Here is a 21938-nt window from a genome sequence, read left to right as displayed (position 1 = left end):
TCAATTGGTTTTTTCACAAGTCGGACCTCGTTTTTTTTATAGTTCCAAGTTGTCTTGAACGCAGCATAAGCTAGCTGGCTAACTGGATAGCCTACATCCAGGAAGGCCAGCATAGTAGACAAATGCGACAAATTATGCATTTTCTGCTACCTGGGCCAGAAGACAAAGGCAGCAGTAATAATGTGAAGTTAATTCGACTCTGCCATCTACTGGTAGAATGAAGATGCCGTCTTTGTCTTTGGGCAGCTTCATTGTTCAAGGCAGTGAAGAAAATAAGAAACCGTTTATTGTGTTTAAATTAAATTAAATTTAACTTTTATTTTGAATGCAATAATGGCATTTATACAATTAATAAATGCTTAAACGCGTCTGGTAAAATACATCAATTTTATTAAGTGCAGAGAAGAAAAACATTTTGAATCTAACTTTCAAAAAAGGACACATATCTACTCATCATGAAATAGAAGTCTTAAACTTGTACAAACAAATTATCACAGCACTAAGTAATTTATGACTTCAAACAGACCAGAAAGCAGTAATAAAGGTTTATTTGTCATTACAAACCGTATATGCTGTACAGTACACGATGTAACGAAACTTCGTTTCGCAAGGCTTCGGTGTAACCATAGACCGTATAGGGGTGTAACATAGACTTTCAGTTTACTCACAGCACTAAAGGAATACACACATTGTGAAAATTAGATTGACAGTGCAGTTGCACTTAGACAAGACAGGTGCAGCAGTTGCGGTAGGCAAGAGATACACAATAAATAATAGTAAGAGATAGTAAGTAGTAAACATATTGTCGGTAATTTATCGAAAACCACGTAGCTATATTGTTGTTGTGTTGTGATAAAAAATAATATGACTCCATTTTAAATCACGTCTTAAGTTAGTTAGGTGAGGTTGTACTCTTTTATACGGTCTATGGTTGTACTTTATAGATTCCTGAAAGGAAATCCTGTTGTCGACTGTACAATTATGATGTGAAAGAAACAATATAACTTAATAGTAACAAATCTGTTATTTCCAGTCATTTTAAATTGAAATACGATATCAAAGTGACACTAGAAGTAGAAGGGCGCAAGCGTGTTCCAGCTGAGCCGTGACGATATAAGCGTGCGTCGTGAGCACAGTACCGGTATGTGTAGTTCCTAAGCGTACTAAACGTACACAACGTTGTACCTTGTACTTCTCATGGGTCAATCGTGCTGCTGATATTATATTTCATGAGTCATATATGTCATGAGTACCGCATACCAATAGCTAACTGGTCCCCGACGTGTAACTAAAAATATCGCTTATTGAAAATTGCCCCATTCATTCTCCCATTGACAAATCTGCGGGAAAACGAGGGGAGTGGCTTGGTGACGTTTTCACTTACAAGCTCTATCGGGAGTCTTCCTTACAATGCCAGTAACTGTAGCATCTGCCGAAAGGTCTTTCAGTAAGCTGAAAATAATAAAGAATTACCTCCGTTCTATCATGGACAACGCGCGATTGACGCATCTGGCTGCAATATCAATCGAAAGCAAAGTCGCGCGCTTCACTCATTTCAACGAAATACTGGACAGATGGGCTAGCATGAAAGTCAGGCGCGTGAGAATCTAGTTATAAAAGAGAGTGGTGCGTGAAATGAGATGAATTAGGGCGAATTGATACACAAGTAATGGAATAAGATTGTAAACTGTACTGGAATAAAATTGTAATGGAATAAAAATTGAATTTTTAACACGTTATAAAAACACTCTTACTTTCACTTTCATTCTTATTTTGATCGTGAATGCAAGCGGAATTGCATTTGATCCTACAATGATTGTGATGTATTAAATGTGTGTGTTGCGTCTTGCACCCACCCTGAGAAGTAGGTTGTTGCGCCCCTGACCAAAACCCAAAACAAGATGAAGCTCCAACAAACCTGAGTAGGCAGGTTCACTGGAAAATGCATTCAAAAATCCTGGTGTCTCAATTGGCATTTAGAATAAATACTTGAGCTAGGCCACTACATGAGGAGACAGAAAGAATATGCAACTTCCATGCCAGACCATGCATTCACGTATCTCCTAAAATATAGGATGCAAGATTACTCAATTGTTTCACCTCTGTAAAGGTAACAGTTAAACTGTCGCTCCCTGCACTTGGAACTGTACTTCCCTCTAGGGTTTTCAACGTACTTGTCCCTGGTTACAGTTATACGCTTTGTTGTACGGCGCTCTGGATAAGAGCGTCTGCCATAAATACCTGTAATGTAATGTAATGTAAAGGGAGGGTACACAAAGTACTGAGAACGGGAGTGCCAATAGTCTGGAAAACAAAATCATTACTTGTTAAAACTATGTGTTTGTGTAAAATACAATTTTCCTGTGCTGCTTGAACAGAAAAGCTTATTAAACAAACATTATTAAACAAACGAAGCATTTGTGGCCTAAGGTCCTGTATTCGTATGTAAGAAGGGTGATTGAAACCCGTGAAAGGACGCCATTGTTTAATTTATCCTGCACGGTCCTGGGCTATAGTGCTGCTCTATAGCAATATCTGTCGATATTAGCCAATGCCACGAACAGTTTTTATTTAGCTTCACTTACCGGAAAAATCTGTTCTGGAATCAGTTCACCTGCAACGTTTTTCCGCAAAAGAATAAAGCGCAGTCAGAATCATTTTCGCGGACTGATGATCCAAACAGGGCACTGAAACAGCAACTGATTGTCACCCAATTTTATAAGCAACAAAATCGAAAGTGTTATTGTTAGTTTCGTTTGGGCGATGCTGTTAAGAGAGTTAGGCTACGATATTAAATTTTATTGATATTAGAGTAATATTCTATTGATATTCTGTTGTTATTACAATAGGATCCTACATTATCAGACGTTAGCTCACGGTTTGTTCGATAGCTTCGGAGTTTTACTGAACAACTGTACGTCAATCGATTAATTAATACCGAAAGTAACCTCTGTGGACAGGAATAATTTACTGCAGAACTTTATGGAACGTGTTCCTGCGAACTGTTCTGACTTTAGAAAGTCGTGAAATGCGGGATCGTTGTTTATTAGGCGAGTGTTTAAGAAGGATGTTTGTGCAACATGCACGAATGAGGATGTAATCCGCGTTAGCATAAAATGGCGCGTCTTTTGCTAGACTGTTTATTGTTGGAACTCGTGAAGCGACAACGTATGCGAAACTTATTTACATCTACCAATAAGATTAAGAGAACTTTGTGCAAGTGTTTTATGTTGTATTCATCAGCTTTGTATTTTATGTTCGTTTCCGTTTTACAGTGTCGTCTGATTTAACATGGACGACGACGCCATTCATTCGGTTTTCCAGTGTATTCTTGGGCCTGTGTTCATTGCTGCGTTCAAGACAACTCGGAACTCGGATAATTCAAGCAGGAGCTTTCCCATTTCTGACGTCACGGCGTTCACGCTGTTTTAATCGGGGGGGGGAAATGTATTCCCACAAGAAACGCAGCTTTATTTTATTGTTAAGGAGTAAATTAAATTGTTTTATTGTTAAGGAGTCAATAGAGTGAAACCGGGAAACTACGCTAGCCTGTAGTAGCACTGAAATGTAAAAATGGTATCACTGTCAGGTGTTTCGTGATATCATTTTCAGCATTTATTTCTGAGAAAAATACCAAGCTAAGCTGGCTAGCGAAAAAAGTCGCTGATGGCTATCGTAACTTAAATTTCACATATTGCTTAATGAATGGGACATAAATGATACTGACGCATATCACATAATCACACACCCAAGTATGCATTAAAAGCGTAAATATACAATTCAATTGGTTTTTTCACAAGTCGGACCTAGTTTTTTTATAGTTCCGAGTTGTCTTGAACGCAACTGGATAGCCTACATCCAGGAAGGCCAGCATAGTAGACAAATGCGACAAATTATGCATTTTCTGCTACCTGGGCCAGAAGACAAAGGCAGCAGTAATAATGTGAAGTTAATTCGACTCTGCCATCTACTGGTAGAATGAAGATGCCGTCTTTGTCTTTGGGCAGCTTCATTGTTCAAGGCAGTGAAGAAAATAAGAAACCGTTTATTGTGTTTAAATTAAATTAAATTTAACTTTTATTTTGAATGCAATAATGGCATTTATACAATTAATAAATGCTTAAACGCGTCTGGTAAAATACATCAATTTTATTAAGTGCAGAGAAGAAAAACATTTTGAATCTAACTTTCAAAAAAGGACACATATCTACTCATCATGAAATAGAAGTCTTAAACTTGTACAAACAAATTATCACAGCACTAAGTAATTTATGACTTCAAACAGACCAGAAAGCAGTAATAAAGGTTTATTTGTCATTACAAACCGTATATGCTGTACAGTACACGATGTAACGAAACTTCGTTTCGCAAGGCTTCGGTGTAACCATAGACCGTATAGGGGTGTAACATAGACTTTCAGTTTACTCACAGCACTAAAGGAATACACACATTGTGAAAATTAGATTGACAGTGCAGTTGCACTTAGACAAGACAGGTGCAGCAGTTGCGGTAGGCAAGAGATACACAATAAATAATAGTAAGAGATAGTAAGTAGTAAACATATTGTCGGTAATTTATCGAAAACCACGTAGCTATATTGTTGTTGTGTTGTGATAAAAAATAATATGACTCCATTTTAAATCACGTCTTAAGTTAGTTAGGTGAGGTTGTACTCTTTTATACGGTCTATGGTTGTACTTTATAGATTCCTGAAAGGAAATCCTGTTGTCGACTGTACAATTATGATGTGAAAGAAACAATATAACTTAATAGTAACAAATCTGTTATTTCCAGTCATTTTAAATTGAAATACGATATCAAAGTGACACTAGAAGTAGAAGGGCGCAAGCGTGTTCCAGCTGAGCCGTGACGATATAAGCGTGCGTCGTGAGCACAGTACCGGTATGTGTAGTTCCTAAGCGTACTAAACGTACACAACGTTGTACCTTGTACTTCTCATGGGTCAATCGTGCTGCTGATATTATATTTCATGAGTCATATATGTCATGAGTACCGCATACCAATAGCTAACTGGTCCCCGACGTGTAACTAAAAATATCGCTTATTGAAAATTGCCCCATTCATTCTCCCATTGACAAATCTGCGGGAAAACGAGGGGAGTGGCTTGGTGACGTTTTCACTTACAAGCTCTATCGGGAGTCTTCCTTACAATGCCAGTAACTGTAGCATCTGCCGAAAGGTCTTTCAGTAAGCTGAAAATAATAAAGAATTACCTCCGTTCTATCATGGACAACGCGCGATTGACGCATCTGGCTGCAATATCAATCGAAAGCAAAGTCGCGCGCTTCACTCATTTCAACGAAATACTGGACAGATGGGCTAGCATGAAAGTCAGGCGCGTGAGAATCTAGTTATAAAAGAGAGTGGTGCGTGAAATGAGATGAATTAGGGCGAATTGATACACAAGTAATGGAATAAGATTGTAAACTGTACTGGAATAAAATTGTAATGGAATAAAAATTGAATTTTTAACACGTTATAAAAACACTCTTACTTTCACTTTCATTCTTATTTTGATCGTGAATGCAAGCGGAATTGCATTTGATCCTACAATGATTGTGATGTATTAAATGTGTGTGTTGCGTCTTGCACCCACCCTGAGAAGTAGGTTGTTGCGCCCCTGACCAAAACCCAAAACAAGATGAAGCTCCAACAAACCTGAGTAGGCAGGTTCACTGGAAAATGCATTCAAAAATCCTGGTGTCTCAATTGGCATTTAGAATAAATACTTGAGCTAGGCCACTACATGAGGAGACAGAAAGAATATGCAACTTCCATGCCAGACCATGCATTCACGTATCTCCTAAAATATAGGATGCAAGATTACTCAATTGTTTCACCTCTGTAAAGGTAACAGTTAAACTGTCGCTCCCTGCACTTGGAACTGTACTTCCCTCTAGGGTTTTCAACGTACTTGTCCCTGGTTACAGTTATACGCTTTGTTGTACGGCGCTCTGGATAAGAGCGTCTGCCATAAATACCTGTAATGTAATGTAATGTAAAGGGAGGGTACACAAAGTACTGAGAACGGGAGTGCCAATAGTCTGGAAAACAAAATCATTACTTGTTAAAACTATGTGTTTGTGTAAAATACAATTTTCCTGTGCTGCTTGAACAGAAAAGCTTATTAAACAAACATTATTAAACAAACGAAGCATTTGTGGCCTAAGGTCCTGTATTCGTATGTAAGAAGGTGTGATTGAAACCCGTGAAAGGACGCCATTGTTTAATTTATCCTGCACGGTCCTGGGCTATAGTGCTGCTCTATAGCAATATCTGTCGATATTAGCCAATGCCACGAACAGTTTTTATTTAGCTTCACTTACCGGAAAAATCTGTTCTGGAATCAGTTCACCTGCAACGTTTTTCCGCAAAAGAATAAAGCGCAGTCAGAATCATTTTCGCGGACTGATGATCCAAACAGGGCACTGAAACAGCAACTGATTGTCACCCAATTTTATAAGCAACAAAATCGAAAGTGTTATTGTTAGTTTCGTTTGGGCGATGCTGTTAAGAGAGTTAGGCTACGATATTAAATTTTATTGATATTAGAGTAATATTCTATTGATATTCTGTTGTTATTACAATAGGATCCTACATTATCAGACGTTAGCTCACGGTTTGTTCGATAGCTTCGGAGTTTTACTGAACAACTGTACGTCAATCGATTAATTAATACCGAAAGTAACCTCTGTGGACAGGAATAATTTACTGCAGAACTTTATGGAACGTGTTCCTGCGAACTGTTCTGACTTTAGAAAGTCGTGAAATGCGGGATCGTTGTTTATTAGGCGAGTGTTTAAGAAGGATGTTTGTGCAACATGCACGAATGAGGATGTAATCCGCGTTAGCATAAAATGGCGCGTCTTTTGCTAGACTGTTTATTGTTGGAACTCGTGAAGCGACAACGTATGCGAAACTTATTTACATCTACCAATAAGATTAAGAGAACTTTGTGCAAGTGTTTTATGTTGTATTCATCAGCTTTGTATTTTATGTTCGTTTCCGTTTTACAGTGTCGTCTGATTTAACATGGACGACGACGCCATTCATTCGGTTTTCCAGTGTATTCTTGGGCCTGTGTTCATTGCTGCGTTCAAGACAACTCGGAACTCGGATAATTCAAGCAGGAACTTTCCAACTGACGTCACTGCGTTCACGCTGTTTTAATCGGGGGGAAAATATGTATTCCCACAAGAAACGCAGCTTTATTTTATTGTTAAGGAGTAAATTAAATGAGTCAATAGAGTGAAACCGGGAAACTACGCTAGCCTGTAGTAGCTCTGAAATGTAAAAATGGTATCACTGTCAGGTGTTTCGTGGTATCATTTTCAGCATTTATTTCTGAGAAAAATACCGAGCTAAGCTGGCTAGCGAAAAAAGTCGCTGATGGCTATCGTAACTTAAATTTCACATATTGTTTAATGAATGGGACACATAAATGATACTGACGCATATCACATAATCACACACCCAAGTATGCATTAAAAGCGTAAATATACAATTCAATTGGTTTTTTCACAAGTCGGACCTCGTTTTTTTTATAGTTCCAAGTTGTCTTGAACGCAGCATAAGCTAGCTGGCTAACTGGATAGCCTACATCCAGGAAGGCCAGCATAGTAGACAAATGCGACAAATTATGCATTTTCTGCTACCTGGGCCAGAAGACAAAGGCAGCAGTAATAATGTGAAGTTAATTCGACTCTGCCATCTACTGGTAGAATGAAGATGCCGTCTTTGTCTTTGGGCAGCTTCATTGTTCAAGGCAGTGAAGAAAATAAGAAACCGTTTATTGTGTTTAATTAAATTAAATTTAACTTTTATTTTGAATGCAATAATGGCATTTATACAATTAATAAATGCTTAAACGCGTCTGGTAAAATACATCAATTTTATTAAGTGCAGAGAAGAAAAACATTTTGAATCTAACTTGTATAAACAAATTATCACAGCACAGTAATTTATGACTTCAAACAGACCAGAAAGCAGTAATAAAGGGCTGATAATGTTGCCAGTTGTTACAGAAAATATATTTTGCATTTTTGTAAAAAGTATTCTCTCAAAAAAATAAAAAGCATTGATAAGATGTAGTCTCAACATTAAATAGATTAGATTCAATTCTTTGTTGTCTTTCTGTCAGTCCATACAGTGCAAATGCTGCAATTCAACACAACAACAATAATATGCATATATGTAAATAAATACAAGTATAAATCTCCAATTCACACATTGTTGAAAAATAAATGACATTAACAAAATATTCTGACAAAACTCCTTTAGAAGCAGACCTTTAACCGAATTAGGAACCTATATCTGTGGCCCGATGGTAGTTGTCTGAAGAATCAATTGAGGTGGTTCTGGGGGTCATGTGCTATTGCTAGGGCTTTGCTTGTGATGTTTTTGTTGTTAAGGTCTGAGAGGTTTGGGGTGGGGAGCCAAATGATTTTGGAGGAAGAGTGTGTTATATGGATGAATTTGTTCTTGTTGGAGGCAGTTAGCGTGGTAAAGAAACAAGGGGAGCAGTATAGGCGTATGGGTTGGATTATACTTTTGGGGAGCAACAACAGAAAATGGGGGGTACCAGAAAGTTCTTTCAATTTGTGAATTACACTGTTGGCAGTGTTTATGGATGTCAGTGTTGTGTTGTTCAAAACTGAGATTTATTGTCAAAGGTGAATCTGAGATACTTACAGCATGCTACCATCTCAACAATTTTTTAGCTTGATGCAGGTGGGTTTATGGGTTGTGCTGTCTGTGCAGGAAGTACTTCTTTTGTCTTTGTGACATTTAGCTGCAGGCTGTCGTTTTTTGCACCATTGTGTGAAACAGGAAATGGAATGCTTATAGGCTGAAACAGACTTACTGTCATTAAGCATCGTCTGAATATATGAAATATGTAGTGATGGGTGAGGGGCTGACAGTCATTAGTGCAGAGGGGGTACAAGAAGGGGCTCAGGACAAACCTTACGGGACTCCAGTGTTAGTGATGATAGTTGAGGAAGTTGAGGATAGTCTTACAGATCGTGATCTGTCACCGATGAGACTGTTCATCCAGTGGGTGAGGAGGGGTGCAACACTGAGCTGGTGAAGTTTCCTGATCATCTGGGTACTGCATCAGTGGCACTGAATGCAGAACTGAAGTCGATGAAGAGAATTCTGGCGAAGGCGCCCGGTGCTTCTAGGTGCCGTAGGAGGAAATTAAGGAGGCAGGCCACAGCATCCTCAGTCCCCCACTTGGCCTTGCAGGTGAACTGTGGTCCAACAACTGGAAGTATGATGTGAAGCAATAGTTTTTCCAGGCACTTCATTGTGATTGCAGTGAGTACAACTGGCCAGTAGGGATTGGGTTCTGAGGGGTGGGATTTCTTGTGTACCGGTATGACGGTGGATGTTTTCCATAGGACAGGTACTCTAGCAGTCCTGTATGATCCCAGAAGATGGAGTGGAGAACTGGAAAGAGCTCCATGGCACATGTCCTTGAGTACCCTTGCCTGGATGCCAACTGGCCCTGGGGCCTGGCCTGGTTTGCACCAGGTCAACTGCCGGCAGACATCCTCCTCTGTGAAAGGAGCATGGTGAGCTGGCTCCAGGATGAGAAGGGCTTTCAATAGTTCCTGTTAATACAATTAATTTCCTGTCCCAGAGTATGAATCCACAGGAATGAAATAATGGACAAAGCTCAGCCATGCTAACCCAAATAAATTGTGTGTATAGATAAGTGCTGCATACCTCATGATAGAGGTAATACCACTTTATAGTATGTATATGATTTTATAATTATAATGACTGACTGGTGGGATTATACTCAGAGGTAGACCATTGCTGCAGCCGAGAGTTGCGTCAAACCGCCCTGGCATGTCAAGGCCTTGACAAGACACAAACCTACCTACTGCTCTGGCATGAGAGCTCATACCTTTGATAAAGCGCATATATGCGTCCATTACCATTACATATGTCCTTCATCGAGAACGCTGCAGATGCGATCTCTTATCAGTATTGAATTCACTTTTAGTCTTCCTTTTTAAAATGAAGCGTGTTTTATTTGTCATGAAAAATACCTGCAGTTCTTTCATACCATTCAGCTTGGCTGGGGCTCTTGTGTGCTTGACCATTATGAATTTTAAGCAGGCTAATAGGTATTAATACAACTCAGGGTATCATTATTCAACCCAACTGACTGTAAGACCCATTTAATCTCCTGTTTTCATTTGGAAGGATTCCTTCAGGCTTTTCATGGCTTGGTCTTGGGTTACATCTCTCCAAAGGGGGGGAATGTCTGCAGGCTCAGCTTCATACACCTTGGCAAACTGCTCATTAAACCTGTTGAAGACGTACTTCCAGTAGTCTGAGGCCTGGATGCTGGTGTCAGGCTGGATGCGCCAGTCAGGGTAAATGCTGTGATAGTCCTTGCATGGATGATATCTCCACTTTGTTTCTGTTGACCTGAATTGTGCTTCACTGGCAACACAAGAGGAGCAGATATCACTCGATAGTTTACAAGAGAGCACATATTTTGTTGCCCCGGTCCCCTGAGGACGGTGAATGGAAGCAAAGTGCTCTGTGTGATTCTTGCCGCCTGCTTCACACGGGGTCATGCAGAAGGGACACTGCCTCCCACAGCCAAACACCCTGTTAAACAGCTCCTTCTGTGGCTGAAAGGGCAGTGAGGTCAGCCTGGTTCTCACATCTCCACCTCTCTGAAACTCTGCAGCAATGGACTGCTCCATTTCATCCACAAGCACCTTCAGACACTGGGAAAAGTCTTCTGGCTTGGCAGTGTTTAAGGTCAGGATGGCTCTGAGGGGGTCTTTGGGGATGGCAAGCTCCTGTAGGTCACTACAGATATCCTGAATGAACTGCTGAATGTTCTGGTCCTCCTCACCCCTTTCTGTCACTCTTTCATTGGCCTTCATCTCTGCATTCTTAATGGCTTCCTTTAATCGTTGAACCATCACCTTCAGATGCTTGTTCTTGATGTTCCTGAGACCATCTCCCTCTGAGAACTGCTGTATCATGTGCTCAAATATCCAGCCCTGCACAAAGTTCTTGTAGTTTCTTACATAATTCAAAAAGTCCTTAAAGTTATCACCTGAAAGCAGCTGCTTGAGGATTGAGAACTGGAAGAAGGATCGAGTGCTGAAATCAATGCCTTTCTGCCCTGTCAACACATCATCCACAAGGTCAGGGCCCAGAGACTTGGTGATGTATTCCTTCACTGCAGGTGCAAGACAGTTGTAGGTGAACTCCTCTGCTTTCTTCTGACACTGGTCTCTTTTACTGAACAGGTCCTTAAAGTCAGCGCAGTACTGTTCCTTGAACTGTTCCAGACAGTGACGGGGATCATTTGTATGGATAAAATTCAAATGCATTTTTTGAAACTCCCGTGCTGCATGTCCACAGATGTGGATCTTCAGACTGGCTTGAACTTCAGCACTTGTTTCCAGATCCCTGTGTCTGTCTAGGTTTTCATCTACCATGCGAAGCAGGTCTGTGATGTATGTGCTATGGTAATCAGACCTTGTTCTCACTTTCTCTTCCACAAACTGCCTGCTGCAATCTATGACGTGATCCACCATCTTTTGCGTCTTCAACTGTTCATCTTCAAATAATTTGTTCCCTAACTTTTTAAACACTCCCTCTGGCTTACCTTTCACTTGGAAGAATGGCTCTCTTCCACATTCAGACAAGTTTCCCACACTGGACAGCATTTCATGTACTGCAGGACCTTCTCTGCTTAAGTGAACACATAGCTGGTGTTGGATATCTTGGACAATGTCTCGGTTTTCCAGGCCAGGGAACTGCAATTCTGCCACAGTCTCATTCCACATGCTCCCAAATTCTTTCTCTAGCTTTTGATCCGAAGACTCTTTACTTTTCTTGCATTTCTCAACCAGATCCAGCACCTTTTGTTCCATTGTGGCTGTGTGATTTTTCTTGATGCTCTCTAACCTGAACATACCCTTTCTAATCTCCACAGCTGCATCAAGCTTGTTATTCACAGAGTTCTCTGTCTCCTTCCGGATGGCTTTGGCTGCATTGATGAAGTCTGCCTTGTACTTCTCTACCAAGTGAACGTGTCCCTCTGGTCTATCATAGAATTCCATGAGATTGTCCAAAATTAGCTTTTCCCCTTTAGTGAGTTCTAGGGAGGCCTCACTTTTCAGGCTGCTCAGTAAGTCATTTACATTGGAGGATGGCTGAATCTGTGTTGCTATTGTGCCAAAGTTGGACATCTTCGTCTCAGCTTGGCTTAACCAGGAGTACATGCTCTTCCTGAAGGCCCACTCCCAGGTGTTGAACTCAGTGCAAAGCTGAGTATAAGCATCAGCCACCAGGCTGTTGCGGAAACTGAAGATGAAGTTCTCATACTTCACTGCGCTCCACAAACTCCTGGTCCATTCAAGAAACTCATTGAATGTGTGTGGTGAGCTCTTTCCAGATTTGTGTTCCTTAAAATGCTCAATCACACTCCTCTGGAGCAGATTCACAGACTCACTGTAGCCAGCATTCACCGGTGCCATGGGAGGGATGCCATGCCAGAGCCCAGGGATGTACCAGGTGTTTCTCTCTGGATCGTACTCCATGACATCAGTAAATGTTTTGTTGTTTCCCCTTTTTTCCATCTTGGCTGCTACTTGGGTCATCTCATTCAGCTGCTCCAGCAGAAGCTTCTTGTCTCTCAGGTTCTTGTCCTGGGCTGAGACATCTGCGACATTCTGGTGCACAAACTGACAGCAGGGTTTTCTCCCAACTTCTTTCATGCGCAGGAAGGCATGCACCACAATCTGCAGGATGTCCTTCATCTCTGTGCAGTTCTCCATGGCGATGTTGATGACTGTCATGTCACTCAGCCCCACCACCAGAGTGGCCAGTTCATTATCATGCTCATAACTGTCATCCAACTGGGTCAACTCTGGTGACTTCAACCCTTCAGTGTCAATAACCATGATGTAATCACATCCAAGCTGCTCTTTAAAATCCTCTTTTACTCTGATGAGAACCATGAAGGCCCCTGTTGTGCACCTTCCACTGCTGATTGCAAAGTGGACTCCAAACATGGTGTTCAGGAGGGTGGACTTCCCAGTGCTCTGCACCCCCAGTACAGTGACCACCCGGATCTTACTTTTATACTGTGTTAGTTGATGGAGTTCCTTCAGAACCTGAGTCACCCACTGCAGAGGAATGTTGGATGCATCTCCATCCACCAGCTCCAGAGGAAAGCCTTCCTGCAGCAGCTCGGCAGCCAGACGTGGCAGGTTCTGAATCTGAGGGGTGGGGCCTTCAGGGAGTGAGCAGGCCGACTCGTACAGCTGACCCATTTCCCGCAGGAAGTGCTCCATCCCCAAGGAGCACCTGGAGATTTTCTTGCCTAACTCCATAATGAGCTTCTTGTTTTCGGAGTCATTCTGACAGTGTTTCTTGTACTCGGCCTGAAGGAGTGAAAGGGTTTTGCATGACAGGTTGTCCAGGTTGATCCTCATCCACTTGAGGAAATACTTGCGCTCCTCTGTGGAACTGGACATCGCGGAGATGAAACGGGACATAGACTCTGAGATGTTGTGAGCCCTCTGCTGTGCTCTGAGCTGCTGCTTCTGATCTGCAAGCTCATTCCTGTACTCTTCTATGTTTTTGTTCCCAGCATTTTTCATCCTGCACTCTTCCTTCTCCAGTTTGGCCAGCTGTTTCCATGCACTCCCTTGCAAGGGCAGCTCTTTCTCCTTGAAGCTTGGTATATCAGAAATCCTTTCTGTGATTGCATCGGCCTTCTCCTTGCCCTTCTGACAGTCGGTATAATCTTCATCAACCTTGATCCCAAACTCATGGGCAACAGCGGACATCCCTTCAACACTCAACTTGACCATGTTCCCCTTCAAAATTCCACTGATAGCCGAACGCAGGTTAGTGAGGAAATCTGCATCGTTCATCTGCAGACCCTTTATGATGATGTTACTGGGTTTTAGTTTTAACTCAGAAACGAATCTCCTGAAGTCGTCCTTATTGAAGCTCTTGCTCTGTGAATTGATGATCAAGAACCAATGAGCCTTAAGGTGCTGGGAGACTAGAAATTTGCATTCTGACCCAAAATCATCACAGAACACAAATATGGCAGCAGAATCGTGGCAGAGGAAAGCATATTGAGTTTCAAAGTCACTGAGGTCCCCGCGGAGGTTAGCTATAGCCAGTGGCTCAGAGAAGATGTCAATGCTTCTGTTCCCACTGGGCAGATACCAGCTGATCTCCACCAGCCCATTGGAAATCCTCCTTGTGGTGTCACCGCACTTCATGTTTTTGTGAACAAAGGTGTCGTGGTACTGCTGAGGGTTGCTGAGAACTTGGTTCAGAATCTGAGACTTGGACAAGCTGCTGTTTCCCAGCCTCACAAAAGAGACCATGGGGAGCTCAGAGAGAACAATGCTCTCCTCTACAAACCCGCTTGGGTCTGTCAAAGAGTGCGGCTTGAACGTTTTCACAATACCCCTCATGGCCCAGAGCATTAAAGTGCACTGCTGTGTATCACACTTAGGAAGGAGCAGAGGCACAGAGAACTGGCACATGGACATTTTCAAAACCATCTCCTGCTGAAGACAGCCATCTGAGCAGAGAAACACAGCAGTTATGAGGTCCAGGGGGTTGACTCTGTTGCTGTGGCCCTGCGGATTGCACAGGGTGTCCATTAAGCTGTCAAGGTTTTGGGAAGTAATGTCCTGTTTTGAGGTGCACCTCATATTCCTAGCGATCACATTCACCGTCATCAACCTCCTCAGGAAAGACCACGGCAGAGATTTCAGAGACTGGCTGCTTTCATCAGTTAAAGTCTCTCCATCAATCTCCAGCACCTTGCTCAGAGTCAGCTTGTTCTTCAGGTGGTGTTCCAGTCCCAAGTCACTCAACAGCTTATCCAGACTGGTTCCTCTCATTGGGGCTGCATTAGTACATGTATGTACAGTAATCTATTAAAAGTCACAATCCACAAAACCACATAATATTGATAATAAATACTCTAATAATAGAAATCACCAGAAAATGGTTTTGTCATAGTCCCATTTTTTGAGAAATTACATGACAAGTGAAAATATTAAATATGCATTCCCTATTGTGTACGTTTTGGTCACTCACTTGTTTGTATGGATGTTGAGCTGGTCTTGCTGCAGATGCCGTTTGAAAGGACTGCAGTGATGGAGAGAATGGAGAGTGAAATTTATCATTTCTCTTAGCCTGCAAGCATTTAATGTAGTGAAAGAACCTAGAAAAGTCCATGATAATTATATAAGGTTTAATTCATCTACTTGTGACTACAATGTAAAAAATAAAAAATGCAACACACACCAAAAAAGCACTACAGATCCTGGCAGACTGAATCCTCTCTTAGGCAGGCCAGCCTTAGCATAACACAGCGACTGCAAATCTAAACACCTCTGACACTGGGCGATGCTCCTGGCGATTACGGACCTGTGAGGCTACCGGCCACAGTTGGCACTGGCGTAGTCAAGATTTCACCCAGACAGTGGGACCCGCCCATACGTTCGCATGGTGCCTTAACAGTTTATTTGACAGGCTAGAAACATTTTAGATGTCAGGCTGCATTTTAATAAGGAGCAACAGAGGGTCACAGAAAATAAATTCTTTCATTGAGTTTCTCATGAGCTCAAAAAGCACTGCTGCTACAGCACTAGAGCCTGACCCTCACCAGGTAAGTCACCTGTGGACTCAGTTCTCTTCTACTGAGGCAACCCGGGGAATTAGAGTGAATGGAAAATGTCAGGTGTTGTGTAGCTGGCTAGACATAGTGTTCAATTAGGTGGTGAGATGAAGGGATTTCTTTGTGGGAATCTGGCCAGAACCAGGACCCCTTCTCCCACACTGTGCCCCATCACTGTGCTGGGACACTGGATTTCTGTTTGGTCCAGGGGGGGGAGTGCGCCTTACTGGCTCACCAGCACCTCTTCCTGCAGCAATTTCGTTATCCCCGGAGGTCTCATCCAAGTATGAATGAAAAGCACAGTTATTAAAACACATTTTTCCAGAGGTCTTTTCATGGTCTTTACCTTTACTGGTGGTCTCATCTTTCGCCAGTCTTGCGATTTCCTTTGAGTCTTCAGTTTCCTTCAATGAAACAACATCACAGGCAATTTATTTGTATTTTGTCAGTCTTGTGTCGGTTTTATGTGGCTTTTAATTATTGGACTTTCACAGCATAGTACTTTGAGTAAGTGGAAGCATGCATCAATTACATTTTTAGGTGAAATTGTGCTTACCAAGTCACTCTGGCTTTTAACGCCCGTTACCATCTCAACAATTAATTTTAAAGCTGTTTTGCGATTTAATAAAGGTAAGTTCCTAAACTGAAACTACAAACAATCGCAATACAAGAACATCACATCACTGCGACTCAAGTTTCATACTAGTCCGCCTGCATGAGACTCAGATATCCACAGTTGGCGTACTTCAGTAGTAGTTCTCGATGGAACCATGCACAAATAAAACTCTGGATGTTCTTGAGTAATCATGGCATTATATTTGGAAAAGACGCTGCTGTTGAGTTTTTTAAATGTTAATTTTCGGTGCATTGAGCGCCACAACAGTATGGGTCCCCTGAGACCCACTGTATCAGGGTGAGCTTCAGCGGATATGCCCAGAGATCGCAGATGTTTGTGGCAGCCTGGAGGGACTCGTCACTGTTCCCCTTTGCCCGGGGACAGGTACGTGGTCCTTGGCCAGGGGACCCTCTGCCTCCGATATCTCCCAATGTTTTGTCCAATCAGGTGCATACGTCACGTGATTGTGCGAATGAAGAACATATCAGCGATTGCACCAGTGTTTAACAAATAAAAAAGTTGAAGAAGTGATATTTTGCTGAACTTTAATAGTCTTGTAATGATATGGCACAAAAAAACATTTAACCAGAGTTCAGATATTTGATCTGGATGGTCTTGATAGACATGCTCAAATTCACAAATTTGCTTAAATACTGATGTGTATTGGCATGATTTATCAATTAATTAGCCTGTTTTATTATTCATTACTGTGGCTATCTAATTTGAATCAATATTATGACTAACCATTATGATGTATTTATTTTTTTATAATAGTGCATTTTTTCGTATACACAATAAGAATCCTTCACATTGTAATCTTGGAATTTTATACATGTCTGTACACACCCCTGTGTGTGTAACAGACAGGGGAATGTACATGCATTGCGCAACTGCCAGTGTAGGCAGAGTACTATCTTAATATAGCGTATGAAACTACAAGTGACATGACTTGACACCAGGTTTTTGTTAGTCTAATTGTTGTTACTGCCTTTCCGTCTAGTACTAGTAGACACTTTATCTTCAGAAATGTCATCTTAGATATGCATTGTCAAATGAACTATTGCTCCATTGTAAGCATAGCAGCTATTCATGTGATTCAAATCAATACAGTATAACCATCCCTGACATGTTAATCTCCTTGAGATTCAAACTGCTGTGAATTATTGACCTTGAGTAATTCAAAGTGATTTTCAAATTATAAATGACCCTGTAAAGAAATGCAGTCTGACTGACTAGCCGGGGTGTACCTCTGCCTCATCTTCGAATGGGTGAGTGTCAGGGGTGGGGCCATGGCTTGTGGAGTGGGTGTGGTCATCAGAGTGGACATGGTTCTCACTGATTGGCTGCTCAGGCCCTTCCTGTTGGTCAGAGTCTAATACAGCAAATGGAAGAGCAGTAGTCAGAATGTAGGCAGATCCCACTACACAAGATTAACCGCTAGATCAAAATATCTTTCCAAAGACCCGCAGTTATAACATTAAACATTTGAGTAATTTAATTAAGGCTATTATAAAATATTGCAGGGATTCCTGCTGGTATATAGTCCCAGCAGCCAGCCTTGGTAAAACTGCCACCGCCATGGCAGTCAGTTGTGAATGTTAACCGTTGAACACCGTTGTGTTCCATTACAAATACACTTCAAGTAGGAGAAAACACAACTTTATTCTGCTCAAAGGAATAACTTAAAGAATATACATATACTTATACAATGAAATACATAAGAACAATGATTGATGAATAAAGACAAAATAGCAATACAAATATTAAAACAAAAAACAATATAATTAAACATGGCAACAGGGCTCTGCAGTGGATAACTTCACCTGTATAGGTGATAGAAAAGATGGAAACAAAGTTTCAATAGTATACTAACTGAAAGTATACTTCCATTTCATTAATTGTAAGTGCACTTCAGTAACTGTGGCACTCAGGCCGCCAGAGAGGCGGATTGGTCTCAGCTGCGCCGGCTGGTGGAGGGAGCACACACACCTGGGCTGCGTTGGCTAATCAGCCCAGGTGCTTAAAGGTGTGCTGCTCTCCACAGTTCGGGCCGAGACTGGGAGCTAACACCGAGAGCGAGTTTCTTTATTGGAGTTGCATTTAATTTCAGTTTTGTTTCTTTTAATAAGATGGAGAAAAGTAATCAGCCACTGAAAAGTCAGAGGACCTGGTCTGCTGGAAAGCAGTCCAGCTACAGAGCGGGGAACTGAAATAGTTGTTGCTCTGTTTTACTTTGTTATTTTAGCTTGTTATTTCAGATTAGTGTTTTTGCCTGGAATGCGTGAGGGGGACGGGTGAAGATAGCGTTTATCATATTACATGTTTGTGTGGGTGCGCTCTCTCCCTCTCCATGCAGCAACCAATGGTGTTCCCAGGCACTGCCACACCTCCCTCCCAGGGGTGTCACACTGGCATGTGACTATCATTTTGAAAGTTTCAATTGTGATTCAATAAAATCATAAAGTAAACTTTCAAAAGGATACTAAAATACACGTTCAAATAATGAAATTAAACTATACCTTCAGTAAGTATACCATTAGTATAAATTGCCAGGATTCAATTAAAGTGCACTTTTTGTAAGTATACTACAATACACTTTTCGGCAAGTGAAGTTAAAGTAGACTGTAAGAAAGTACACTTGTAGTATGCTATCCAGGAATGAGAATAAAGTATTATTTTACAAGTCTCCACTAAAATACCACTATAAATACATGTGATATAATATACTTTATGAAGTAAACAAAAGCACAACTTAAACCAAAGAATATATTTTATAAGTACACTAAAACACCACTATAGGTATATGTGATTTATTATGATTATTTTTAGTACACTGAAGAACAAGCTAATGTCATATATTTGGAAATACACTTTTAAAAAGCATACTTATAGTTTTTGTACTTAATTTAAAGTACATTTGATACATTTTTGTATACTTAAATTGTATTTTAATACACTTAAGTATACTATTTTTTCACTTGGGGCAGCTATCTAGATAAATAGCTATTAAGTTGAGCTTCAAGTAAATGCTACTGCTAGTACTAATTTAGTAAGCTGGACTAATGCTAGCTAGCTAAATGATCTGAAAATGGAATTATGGGACCTAGTACTAACTAGCTTGCTGGGCTTACCTGTGACAGGTGTCCTTGCAGAGCACAGTCTGCAGCCGCATTCACTGCAGAACTTGTCATTCTTCCCACATTGCCTGCGACACTGGGGGCAATCCATCCTCCCTCTGGGCAAACATCACAAAATTACAGAATGAAGAACCAAAGCACCCTGCACTAAAGGTAAAAGTGTTAGGATCTGGGGATGGTTAGGGAACCAAGGATCTAGATTTTTATGTTTCTGTACGTGTGTGTGTGTGTGCACGTTTGTTTTAGTGTGTCTGTGTGTGTGTGCAACACAATAACATAACACCTCACATCCAACAAAATCTCATCCACAATTATGGGCGTTAACATGTAGTTGGTCCACCCATTTCTGCTATAACAACCTCCACTCTTCAGGGAAAGCTTTATACTAGATGTTGGAGCATTGCTGCAGGGATTTGCTTCCATTCAGCCTGAAGAGCATTAGTGAGGTCGAGCAGTGATTGGGTGATCAGGCCTGGCGCGCGGTTGGCTTTCCAGTTAATTCCCAAAGGTGTTGGATGGGGTTGAGGTCTGGGCTCTGTGCAGACCAGTCACGTTCTTCCACACATTTATAGTGGTATTATGGGCGACATAGCTCAGGAGGTAAGACCGATTGTCTGGCAGTCGGAGGGTTGCCGGTTCAAACCCCGCCCTGGGCATGTCGAAGTGTCCTTGAGCAAGACACCTAACCCCTAACTGCTCTGGCGAATGAGAGGCATCAATTGTAAAGCGCTTTGGATAAAAGCGCTATATAAATGCAGTCCATTTACCATTTACACTGATCTTGACAAAACCATTTCTATATGGACCTTGCTGTGTGCCTGGGAGCATTGTCATGCTGAAACAGGAAAGGGCCTCCCCAAACTGTTGCCACGAAGTTGGAATCACAGAATCATCTAGAATGTCAGTGCGTTAAGGTTGGCCTTCTTTGGAACTAAGGGGCCAAGCCCAACCATGAAAAACAGCCCCAGATCAAGGCGTGTCCAGATACTTTTGTTCATATAGTGTATATGACATGGCCTCTACAAACTTCTGTAATAAAAGACAAATGCAAATGAACTATGGTAAGCAAGAAGAACCAGATTGCTAATCCTTAATACATACAGACTGCATGCCTAGCGAGCCTTGTATACTGTGCAATCCTGAATGCTGTTGAGTTAGATTATGTACCTCTACATACAGTACAGTAGCTTACTTTTCAACATCAGATACAGAATTAAGGTCAATAGAGTTGAATTATTTGAAGGTGATTCAGCTGGAGAGGATACATAGTATGTAGATTTTTCTAAAAGGAACTTGAAAGGTTCTGTATGAAAGAATGGTCAAAGACCCCCCATGCCTTCAATAATCTAGTGTCTCTGTATTCTCAACTGTTTTATCATTCTGAAGGGAGATGCACAAAGCGGGTCGAAAGTCTCTTTTTGGAAAATGAAATTAGTACATGTCAAAAGCAATTTTTGTTTGTGTAAAGTGTCATTTAGAATTACACATTTGTTATTGGTTTTGTATATATTTTTCCTGCGTCGTTTGTACAGAAAAGTACTAATAAACCACAGCAACATTTGTAGTACTTATGTTGATATGCATGATAAACTGTGAATGAAACCGCGGCGTGCGCTCGTCTCGATCAAGCCGCGGTCCTGTGCGTTCCTGTGTTACACAGCTAGTCTGAACTCGTTCGTATTTTTTAGCCAAGGTTACGAACAGTTATATGATTTAGCATCACTTACCGGAAAAATCTGTTCTGGAATCTGTTCATCCAAGTCGTTTCATTTCCGCCAAAGAATAAAGCGAAGTCTCAAGATGCAAGCGGAATATTTTTTCATTGACTGATGCTCCAAACTTGTCCGCGTTCAAATGAAGGAATTATTGACTGTCAGAGCCACGGAAACAGTCGCAGCGCGAAAACATTCCAAACCAAAAAAAACACTCGCTGTATTGCGGCTCTGTTGCGGTCGCAGATATTGACATATTAACGACCGATTTACAAAGGCTGTTCCTATGTACGCGGTCAAGTCAATTAAACGCCCTTCCTAATTTTGCAGCGGACGACACCCATAAAAAAAGGTCGGAAGTAGTATGGCAAGCTTACACATGCACATTACCAGGCACTGAGAAACGGGAACGGCGCAACCGGGCACAAATAGCGAGGGAACCACTAGAAAAAGAAAACTTAAATTGACAGATCAGAAAATATAGGGTATTATCAACAGGGCTACTTCACGCCGTATAATAGCATATACAACACCGAAGAGGAGGACATAAATCACATTAAAAAGTATTTAATTATGTATCATGTAAAGAAAATATGGCATGATGCCAGGCGGTGTACAATAGGTGAAAAACCATACAAGGGCAAAAGACACTGTATTCTCAATTAATTATATAGCTACCCTACTGAACGCATACGCAGAACAGCTGTTTAAATACTGTAAAAACGCAGTTTTGAATTTAAACAAACTGCTAG

General features: G+C 41.3%; 1 protein-coding gene and 1 long non-coding RNA gene across 2 annotated transcripts; one reads left to right on the top strand and one right to left on the bottom strand.

The window, feature by feature from the left end:
• The first annotated feature begins 4128 nt into the window (after window positions 1–4128).
• Window positions 4129–8106, top strand: LOC135258732 (uncharacterized). The gene is made up of 2 exons (XR_010331078.1): window positions 4129–4305; window positions 8019–8106. It is a non-coding gene; the product is annotated as an uncharacterized LOC135258732 (long non-coding RNA).
• Window positions 8107–10034: 1928 nt separating this feature from the next.
• On the bottom strand, window positions 10035–21725 carry LOC135258442 (interferon-induced very large GTPase 1-like). The gene is made up of 6 exons (XM_064341835.1): window positions 21202–21725; window positions 19469–19572; window positions 17585–17709; window positions 16068–16125; window positions 15139–15189; window positions 10035–14932 (listed from the first exon to the last, which is right to left on the bottom strand). Exons 1-6 carry the CDS (start codon window positions 21228–21230, stop codon window positions 10212–10214), a joined length of 5088 nt encoding a protein of 1695 aa, XP_064197905.1. The 5' UTR covers window positions 21231–21725; the 3' UTR covers window positions 10035–10211.
• Between the last annotated feature and the right edge of the window lie 213 nt (window positions 21726–21938).

The sequence above is a fragment of the Anguilla rostrata genome, chromosome 7 (assembly GCF_018555375.3).
Source record: "Anguilla rostrata isolate EN2019 chromosome 7, ASM1855537v3, whole genome shotgun sequence".
Classification (NCBI taxonomy): domain Eukaryota; kingdom Metazoa; phylum Chordata; class Actinopteri; order Anguilliformes; family Anguillidae; genus Anguilla; species Anguilla rostrata.
Note: the sequence above shows the minus strand (reverse complement) of the source record. Positions and strands in the feature narration are given on the sequence as shown.